At 34.9% G+C, this 11,394-nt stretch overlaps 1 protein-coding gene across 1 annotated transcript in view; it reads right to left on the minus strand.

Moving 5' to 3' along the window:
• FTO (fat mass and obesity associated) overlaps positions 1-10,845 on the minus strand; it is a gene marked incomplete at both ends in the record, with an annotated part of 62,161 nt that extends 51,316 nt beyond the window's left edge. The window contains 2 exons of the mRNA XM_009084978.1: positions 5,373-6,033; positions 10,768-10,845. Coding sequence (XP_009083226.1) covers positions 5,373-6,033; positions 10,768-10,845 — 739 coding nt within the window. The remainder of the gene's footprint in view (positions 1-5,372; positions 6,034-10,767) is intronic.
• Positions 10,846-11,394: the final 549 nt, after the last annotated feature.

Raw genomic sequence — 11,394 nt, forward strand, 5'->3', positions numbered from 1 at the left:
TCACATAACTACAGTGGAAATAAAAAGATATTTTTTTTACAGATCAATTGATTCTTCCAGAATTTAAAATAATTTGGGCACATCTTCCTCAGTCAAATATACATATATTACTTGTGTCTTTTCAATAGCAAGTTATATATGCAATATGCAAGGAGTGAAAGAAGCAGAACATGTTTTACTGGGAGAGAGTATCTACCCAGGGTGATTCCTTCTACCTTACTACTGAAAAGTCATAGTGTAAGAGGTTAAACTGTACTAACACTTTTAATTTTGTTTGCAACTGACACTCACAAAAACAAAAATCCTAAGGTTTGCCAACAATGTTCTTATCAATTCATATTTGGAATACCATGTCCAAATTTGGCAAGAACAAAAGCACTAAAATAGGAACAAAATCTTCTGTCATCCCTTCACTCTTCAAGGAGAGGCTGTATTTGACCAAATGAGTGAGAGCATGTTTAAAAAAACACCCCACAACCCACAACAGTCAATTCAAATGATGATTTCTTTTTAGACAATAGGGATTCAAATCTGTTATTGTGAAAGTAATTGGATTATGAAAGATCTTTGACTCTCTCATAATATAATTTCAACTGGCCAAAACCTACAAGTTAGACCTGTGACCATTTCATGCACATATTCATATCTTAAAAAGTAATAGTTTTCTCCATACCATTTCTATTATTTCAACAAGCAATATTTCTATTATACTAATGACATTAGAAATCATTTAATGTAATTGGTCTCATCCTGCAAAAAAAAAAATCTACTCCACGACTTTTCTCCATTAAGCAGTATATTAAGAGCATTATTGGACAACTGCAAAGTTAGACTGACTTGAATTCTGAAAACCCTTTGTAGTTTCAGGATTTATTTTTTTTCACCAAATTAGAGGGAAGCACAGATCTGTAGTTCATCTCCACTACTTTTATTCACAAGTAAGTGAAATAGCCATCATTAGGTTTAGTGCCAGGGTATTGCTTCTAACATCACAGTAGAAAAACATATAAACAGCATTATACAAAAGAAAAAAGCATAAAAGCTCCTTCAGAATCAGTCACCACTGCAACCGTAAGTCTGTTAAACCTTTCAATATTACCTTGCCAGTGACCAGAGCCAGTTGTTTAGAAGTTCTCGAGTTAAACAGCAAGTAAGTCTTACATCAAGAAGACAAACTAGATATGGTAAAGAATCTGGATAAAACTACTTATATAACCCATAACAGAGTCTGTGGGAAATCCAGGTACAAGAAAGATGGACACTTCAAGTGATGACATTCTTTTCCATCTCCTTTAAGTCAGGAACTGAAACGAGCCTCTACTTCAAAGAAGATCTTTAGAACCAACTAGTGCTCTGCTAAGTAATAAAACTTCCTACAAAACTTGTAACGACCTGAGGGAAAGCTGGTCATTAGGAAATTTTCATGGATAAAATCCAATTTTTGAAAATACCCTTATTCTACTGGATTGCAATTCACTTTTATAACTGCAGCAGGAAATAAAAATGGGTTATTAGCCTCCTATATTAAAATCCTGAACAATTTTTAACCTTAAAGTTCTCTCAGGTGATAGGATATTTGTAAGCTAGTAAGTTATTAAAATGCTAAATTGGTCAAAACTTGAAATTCCTGATCCATGGTAAATTCTGAAAAGTAAATTAATTTCTAAGAGTGTTAGTGACAGTGTAATTGAACACACATTCTGCAACTTATTTGGTTCTGCATATGCACCATGGCTACCACTCATGCCTTCCCATGCAAAATACACACTAAAAGGAAAACTCCCAATTTTTTAGGAGAGTCTATTCTTATCACTTGACAACCTACTCTTAACCTAGTGTAACACAAATATAAGCAAATACTATTCAGATGAGCATCAAGCAAAACATCCACCTTATTTTGTTGTTATAAATGTGCCTCTCTTGAAGTTGCTTTGAAACACTTTGACACTGCAAACAAGAAAATAAACACTGACACTAATTAGAATATCAGCTTGTTCCAATATCTTTACGTTGGTGCCTAAATTTCTTTTCTGGCATATTAAAAACTGCTTCTAATCCAATTATTACTGATGAAAGTTTCAAACATTATATTTTCATTCTGACATCAAACAGCAAACAAGAAAATAAGTTGTGTCAATTACAGCAGTATCTGATTTAATACTATTTAATCAAATAAGTAGGTACAAAACAAATAATGATACAAAATATCACAAATTAAAGTACAAAAGAAAACCATATAACTTGAGCTGTGCATCTCTAAACAGTCTGACAAAGAGCTGCCATGACTTAGTTTGACTCCTAGAGCTTCTGCTACTCAAAATTTGACAATCTGGGGATTCTGTTTTTGCAGCAGAGTAGATCAGTACCAGCCATGAAGCTCTAGAAACCTGAGCTTCCACATGCTAAAGGCTGCCAGGGATCCTCAGTGTTTGGACTACCTCAGAGACCAGTGAGAATTTGAGGAATTGAGAGCTGACAAAAAAAATGTGCAAGATGTAGCAGAAAAGAGACCTGAGCTTGTTCTAACACAAGTCCAGGTACTTAATTTATGTTTGCATTTCTAGAGAATCAAGTGTTTTCTCCCAGGAAATTACTAATCCATCTGATCTAAATCTTCTACGGAAAAATTGTTCCATCAAAAAAATTCTTTTTACTATTTACTACTCTTTTTACATCTTTTTACTATGTATTCTACAGTGATTCTGTGATAAATTTATACACTACATTGAGAACTCGGTGTTAACTCAATACTATAGGAATTAATAGAGTAAGTACTAAGAAAAGATAGTGGCATGAAAAGTAAATATATTTAGGGAAAATAAGAAGAGAAGTCAAGACATGATTCTACAAAGATATAACAACAATCTGCAAAGACATGTTGAGATTCTTCACTCTTCACAGTTATGGAGAGCTTGGTAGGCGATCTAGGAAATACTTAAAGTCTTTGGGAACTGCAGAAACCATCAACACCTTGAAGTGGTATGGAACTGGCAAGAATAAGATTATAAGCACTGATAAGCTTATAACCACCTGCATTGGACAGCTGTAAACAGGAAATCAGAAGAGCAGAAAGACAATCCATTTATTTCTCTAGAATTAAGTAGACTGACCACTCCTCTTGGATACCCTGGGTACAAAACTTCAACACACAAGTATTTACTGTCACGTTACAAAGCTATATTCGATAGCTATAAACAGGACCCATTTCCTCCAATTTATGGATGAGCAGGTCATTGGTTTACAAATATACATTGACAACCACACCCTGAACACAGAAGTGAGTGAGCTGTTCCCACAGAGCCATACTACAGGACATTTGTTCATGAGGCACCTTAAACTCCTCCTAAAGTTCAAGAACCCAACTTGAGCCATGCTCAAGAGCCATTAAGAGGAAGTTACTCTTGTTCAAATTTAAATCTGACTTCATTAATCATTTTCTCCCCAAAAAACATCTCTTACACTATCTTCACCTACACTGAGGTTTTAATATTGTCACCTCCTTCCACATCCCCCCAATATATAATAAAATTTCTGTTTGTGCAAAAATTTTTTAAATCATTTCAAAACCAGAGAACAATTTTAGTAGTAATTTCCCATTTTGTTTTTTCAAATGTAAATTGTACTTATTTACTGGAAAGTTCTAAGTGTTTTTAAGTTTTCATGTCTATATTCAAACCCTTCAGAAAAAAAAAACCCAAAACTTTTAAGTGTAAGTGCATTTCTGAAGAAATCCTGTATGTGGCAAGAACATTAATTGTGCATTAAAATAATTTTTAGTCTAAATATATAAAATATTTCTCTCTACCGCATCAACTCTTCCACAGAATTTGCAGTGATTTTAAAAGACCATAATTTTTACCTATTAAATCTGCGGAAGAAAAGAAACAAAATCAACAGACGAGTTATGAATAAACATAGCAGCTTTCACTTTTGTTAATTTATAGCTCTCTGAACTTAAAGACACTAACTTTTTTTTCCAGCCATAAGTAAGTTTTATGTTTAAGTAAAACATTTTTAAGCACATTACAATAAATCCTCATACACAGTATTATTACTTCAAGTTCATGTTTTGGTTTCCTTAAGTTAAAATCTTACTGAAAAAATATTTATCTACAGTACTACTGGAAAAAAAACCCCAACACTTTTACTGGACATAAAATACCAATGTCTTTGACAAACAGGACAGAAAAGAGTTCATGAAGAAAATGACACTTCTACTGGTCAGGAAGTATCTTCTATTCAGTTTGCTAAGCCAGTTGATATTTTATGTCCAGGAAAATGTAAATAATTTGATTCAGCTTTGTTAGAGCTGAAGTAACAAGTGACCCATAGTTCAAAACTAAAAACAAAACCAATAAGAGCATGCACATGAAAGTATACACAATTATTTTTACATCACAGTCTTTAGCCAAAACCTACCAAAGTCAACGTGAATTCCTCCCATGTTTTAAAGCAAACATCAAAGGATTTTTGGAAGGACAAAAAATTCCATTGTGAAACATCACAGCACATTTGCAAATTCAAATCGAGTGTCCAAATTCTAATCTTATGCCTGCAAAACTGGAAGCCATTAAAAAACAATCTAAGGCTTTGTTCAAGCATTGTAAGGAACAAAATAAAAAAGTCCTCGTGTCCTTAAATAAAGATAAAAGTGGGAAAGGTATTTTAGACTAAAAATGAAATACTAAATGATGCTTCAATTGCACTTTCCCCTCCCCAAATACTGCATGCAAACGGTTCTTAAATAGCTAAGAGCCTGAAAAGCCTGTCAGACAACAGTTCTTTTAATAGAAAATGTCTACCCTTCCCAACTACAGAAATCTTGGCAAGTCCTCCATAAAACATGCACTAACACTACAGCATGCCTAGACAAAATCCATATCCTTCCAAGCAAACACAGTAATAGTTTTATCCAAAACCAACCGAAAATGATCTTTCCAAAGAAAGAAGAGTAGTAAAACCAGCATAAAACAGAAGCAAGTCTGTAGATGATAAATAACACAATAAAAATGGTGATCTCAACTACAATGAAACATTTTACAGGATGGAAAGCATGCACATGCATTAACCTGAAAAAGGTATTTGACAGATTTTGATTTTCTGGCTCTTAGTCAGGAAGTTAATTATACCAATTTTTAAATCTACTTCAAGAACAACTGCTAAGCCAGCTGCAGTAAACACAGGTATAATTTGTACAGGTTTGAGTAGAAATAAAGATAAGGCTTAAATACAAAAGGTACCACAACACATTCAGAAGCACATGACAAGTCTAGACTAGAATGCAGGTGTGTTTATGTACATACACAAAAGGAAACAGAAAGGTGCTTCAAGGACTTAAGATATTTATGCCACTCATACCTCCCATCACTCACCTTCACAGCTGTAACTGTACACAGCAACTGTTGACCTTTCAACCAGATTCTCGTCGTGGTGCCAGCTCACTGCCATGTTCCCCATTCCAAAATAAGGTTCTTGTTTCAAGTATGGCATTTGTAGTGGATCCATATAATTTAATAAAGTCAAGTTATAAGATGTTCTGTTCTTCAGACTTACATAGTCATCCTCTGGTACACAAACACCGCTTTGATGTTTTGAAACAGACTTTTGCTCCATAAGAGAAGTAGCAAGACTTTGTTCCCTATCTATTACAGGACTATCTTGAATTTCTTTGGTCTCAGACAAATTTTGTCCTTGCAATGTCTTGACTGCCTCAATATGTAAGTACTCATTAAGTCTGATTAATGCTTTACAAGCATCATGTATTTGAGGACTGCAGTATTTTATATCAGAACCTTCAGTAGGCCAAGGAACTGTAAACAATCTTGTGTTCAAATACTTGTAAGTGCATCCTGGGTTTCCAATTAATATACGAGACACCGGAGTAAGAAAATCTTTTCCTTTGATCCTTACAAGATCTTGAAAGAAACAATTGTGTTCTCGCAAGGTCAGAAAGCTTTCTTGTACCATTTGATGGAGCTCTTCGGGTACTGTATCAGATTTTCTGAAAATCAGCTTGGAATATTTGGTCTTCCACTACAGGAGAAAAACAAAAAAAAGCACTAAACAACAAAAATAGAAGAATAATTATTCTTTTTACAGGAATCCAAATATTTCATATATTCAAGAAAAGACAAGGCTAAGTTGTGAAGTTATCAAGCATGAGCCTAGAACATCGTGAAGAAATGGATGTATTTCTTACTTTATTTTCAAATTTCAATATATTGCACAAACAGTGGCCTGTAACCACAGAGTATCACACCAGGGCAAACCAACAAAATGAAAATATAGATTTTCAAAAAATAGGTCACATGTCTATCTTGAAGACAGTCTTTGACATACTGGTCCTTTCTATTCTTACACTCCTCCATGCCTGCCAATTAGCTCTCCTATTTTATAGAAAAGTTCCTCTTTTAGATAACAGAAAATTTCCATACTTATTTTCCTTCCCAGCTCCCTACCTGTAATATCCTTTTTCCCTCATATACTCTTCTGACCACACCAGCTCTGGTACCAGCTGGAGCTCAGAATCCAGCAGTCTTTGAAGGCAACAACTCCCAGCAAGGTGTAATGCTGCTAATCAAAAGTATCTTGCTTTGTATGCACAATACTGCTTCCCACTCCAGGAAGGCTTGGATAATTTTATTTTGTTAATCTGGTTTTCTAAGGAAGTGAGTATCACATAATCACACCTTTTATTGGTAGCCTGTAAATCTGCTTTAACTACTGCTGAGACTGTATGGCAAACTGGACAAAGGCTAGAGAACAAGTTCTTAAAGAGAGTGAGTTCCTATGTATTTCATTAAAATTGTCAGATAAATAAAAGACACAGATGCAAACTTAGTAATGGAAGGGCTGTAATGTGAGTATATCAGGTAGCCATTAGCATGTGTGAAGTTCCTAAAGTCTCACCACACCTATTTTGTTTTGCCCAGAAATTAGTCCCTAGTCTGGGGAAAAGGCAGACACTGATCCATGCTAATGTGGGGAAAAATATTACGGTAAGTTGAAATCTGAAGGTATTGAGAAATGGGGCAAGAGCCCAAACTGATCTATCAAAACTTTTACTAACCTAAGAGTTCATGTTCAAAATGCTTTTAAAAAACCAAATAACTCACCAGCACAAAGCATCACACTGACCTACAAACCTTCTGGTACAACTCAAAACCACTTTCCTAGTGCCATCTACTTCCAAGCCACATTTGAACCTGCCTTTCAGGAAATTAATTTTAAAATCCAAAAAAAGTGCCTATAAAAAGCACAAAACAGGCAGTAAGTCAGCATGCACATTTTCTACTGCATGAAAACAGTTAGACTTTTGTATCATAACAGACCTGTTATCCTACAACACTGAGGACTTGGCTTTATAGGATCATTTGTTTCTACTAAAAAGGGGCATATAAAAGGAAGTCTATTTTAAAAATAATGATTACACATAATAAATCTTAGTTTATCTATAAACCTTGCCACCATTTCTTGTGAAACTGTTACAGTAAAGCTAACTCCCTTTCTTTACATATTCTTCTGGTTTCCAAAAACTAGTTTCCTAGAGGAAAAAAAACAAACCTGTAACAGTATCTACAGATAATAATAACCATTTCTGACAATTGTATTTGCATGTTTAACTTCACATACCAAAGCTTGAAAACAGTCCCAAATATCTGTCTGAAGGTCCTTCTACAATCCCCAGCACAGACACTGGATCCAAACTTTCATCCAAACAACCAAACCTAAACTTGCTAAACAATTCACCTGACCTTGCTCAAAGTCTGCAATGATTCCTTTAGAGGTCCTGAACTGTTCCCTTTGTTTCAGCCAGTGCTGTGTATCTCCAGCCTTTGAACAGTACAGCGAAAAAATCCTTACAAACAACAACTAGTGAAAGCAGTAGCAGTAAATTTCAGACTTCCAGCTACAGGCTGCAGTCAGATGTCTCGGTACAGGTTGATGGGGATCATAAATATTCTTTCACAATCATACTTAATAATGACAGAACATCATATGTTGTGACATATAAAGATGATTACTGCATTATTTCTTTCATTATGCAAATAGGATGAATCAAAGAAAGAGCACTAACAGTTTTCTAGCAGGAACCAAGTATTTCTTCACATAATTCTGTATACTGGACATTCTCAGGTCAGATAAAGCAGTTACCACATTACATATTCTATTATGGTGTATTTAAACAGTCATTGATGCTACATATTTTTTAACTATTCATATGAAAATATAAATATACTGGATTTATGACATGAATCACACACATGAAATTGCAAACAATTATTAGAAACTGAAGGAGGAAAATATGATGTAAAGCAATTAAATGCCTGAAAAAATAGGCTAGAAAGGAAGCACATATATTTTACTAAGGTAACAACACTGTATTCCTCTCCTGAACTACAGAGGTAATGTTTTACACATTTTGTTACCAGCTAAGTCAGAGGCATTGTTACCTTGGGGTTGTGTTTTAAGATTACATGCTTAAGAACTATTTTATCATTAAGTTTTACGCTTGTATACTTAGAGTTCTACCTTAAAAAAGAAAAAAAACCCACACTGATATCTCAAAAGAAATCAGGAAGTGGAAACACATTTCTAACACATCACGGGCAAACAGCTTGGTCTTCTTTTAAACCTCCAGCAAGTGACTATGCAATGCCCTACATAAGGAAAGCATTAGGAGATCAGAACAGAGGGTGAATGCTGAGTTCACACTGGACACCTTGGTGCTTCAGGGGGGATGGGGAAGGGGGAGTAATCGTGTACTCTGTCTTGTAACTCTGACAGCAAGTATTAAAGGTCACTTCTCTGTTCACTCTGAAAGAAGTAGGTACATTACTGGCAACTAGAGGACAAAATAAAGAGCACATTTGATGCTCAAATTCTTCATGTGAATGTTACAGACAGGATTTTAAATAACAGATGCTTTCACTTCTAATGGTGACACTCAACACAGAAAATCACTCTATGGATCCAAGTGGCAGAATTAAGTTTGAAACCAGAATAAGGACCCTGGATAAGCAAACTGCCATGTACATCATGAAACGGTATTTTGTACTTCAAACATTTGTGAATTACCTTGTTAAGAGACATTTTCTTGTTCATTAAACATTAAATTGTTTCAGCCTATGGCTTGGGGTCCATTTCTAAAATCCTTCATCAGGCAAGAGGATTGAAAGAGGATGTCTGTGAAGTTTTACTTGTGATAGAATTTCTTACTTCTGCTCAAGGCTGTACACTTCCATACCTGTAAGGATATGGCAGGCTTTTTTACTTACATCCTACACCACCTTTCCAACAGATTCAAAGAATCCTGCTTTATAAGAGGCGGATCCTTAAAGGAGTGGTGCAGGTCTCTCCAGGAAAGACAAACTATAAAAATAAACTGTATGTGATATTTTGTCCATTTGTTGTCTTGAAGTTTTCACCCTTCTTTTCCTCTTCATCTGCAGTGCCTTTAAGCATCATGGAACTTTTAATTTCTACAGCTGTGAATCAAGGAACATTTCATAACCACTACAGAATTTAAAAGGTGCATGTGATGCTTATGATTATCATGTATGCTAAAAATACCTAGCATGCATACATACTACATGAAAAGTATAATTCTATGTTTGCAAAAAGAATGTATATAAACTATATTAAGGCTCGGAAATGTCTGACTTCACTGCTTAGCTTGTTCCCATAGTCTTCAATATTTATGGGTTACTGATACTGTGCAAATGAGATGCCACCTGGGCAACCTTGGCTCCACCTTCTCTTTTCATGTCTCCTCCACAAGAATGTGAATTTACAAAGATGGGGTAAAGAAAAAGGTGGTGGGCAAAGCAGCTCTTGGCAGCAACAGAGAGAGAAGAGAACCAGCAGGAGGGGATCTAACAGGACTGTAGAGGAAAAAACCGTCATCTGCCCAAGTCCAAAAAGGGGAAGAGTTTCTTCATGAACATCAGCTTAAAACTGAAAAGAATGTAGATTTTTTGTAAAGAAAAAAACTAATACAATCCATCTGTATAGGTCTTATAAATTTTCCCAGCTCTTCTACATCTTCGAGCCATATATCAATACAAGAAAGGCAACACTTCTGTAATGTAAGGATGTTTGCTGTAGTTGTTTGACTGATGAGACTATGTCTTATGCTTTTCATCTTACAGTGTTCCAGTTTGATCTGACTGAACCTACAATTCATGCCCTGTGTTTTGTAAATGACCTAAGAAAGATCCAAGATAGACACTGAAAGTTCTATGAATTCATTATATTCTTCACCCATGTGGCTACTAGGCCTGACCTTACTTTTATTTGGTTTCATTTGAGGCATTCCAGTTTCCACAATTCATTCTGTAAGCAAAGTACTAATGGTTACTTATTGTCTACAAGTACAATTAAGCCTCCAAAAAGTCAGACTTCTATGTTAATATTCTCCCTATTTTGCCAAACATGAGCTACAAAGTATAGGTCTCTTCTCAATTCAGAAAAAAGTTTCATAGAATGGTGACATGTATTTTATTTTAACAAAGCATGAGAAACTGTGATTAATTGTGACATGTTACCTAGTACTCAAGGCAAACCCCTAAAAATAAATGAAGTTCACCAAGTTTTCATTCTTGAATATCTGAGTTCTAGAGACCTTATTTCACACCACCTGGAAGTACATTATCAGCCATCAGGATATCATTTTTCATATTGGAGTTCACAGTGTCTCTTCGAAGAAAGATTTATTTGTTGTTCAGTGTAAACAGACATTTTAGTTTAAAATGAGAAATACATTACCAACTGATGGAAATCAGCATAGGCTGGTGTCATGTATGGAAGTCTATTCTCTCCAAGTTCTTCAAGAAGCCTTTTTTTCTGTATTGGAAGAGTAAAATTGAAACAGAGAATTAGACTAAAACCGATATATAAAGAGAAGCATAAAACTACTTGTGTTAAAATGACCAAAAAAAAGTGCAATTATTTCTCTTACTACCTTCTATTCTGGAGAATTAAAAAAGGAAAATGGATGAAAAATAATAAATCAGTGGAAATTCTCCACTTACAAAGCAGTAATTCAGTTTAGGTAGTTGCAGAGCATGTGAGTACTTTTATTCCTAAATTCATTTTTAGATAATCAGTCCTTATTACACTAATCAAAATCCATCTCGGACTAATATTTTTCAAAACTGTGCCTACTTCATAACTACACTAATTTCTTATTTCATTTTGGTTTTCTACTTCAGTTTGTGGATCCAGTGGTACATAGCTCATATCCCATTCAGTGGCTCAATAACACACTTCATTAAAACAAGGAGTCCTATTGTTGGGCCTACTCGAAAATCTTTGCTGAAACAGGTGTATGAAGGAAAAAGAGAGCACAATGTCCTGCACCTCAAAGTCCCTGGTCAAAACAGATCTTCCCTA

This window comes from Acanthisitta chloris, unplaced genomic scaffold (genome assembly GCF_000695815.1).
Source record: "Acanthisitta chloris isolate BGI_N310 unplaced genomic scaffold, ASM69581v1 scaffold24511, whole genome shotgun sequence".
NCBI classification, from domain to species: Eukaryota; Metazoa; Chordata; class Aves; order Passeriformes; family Acanthisittidae; genus Acanthisitta; species Acanthisitta chloris.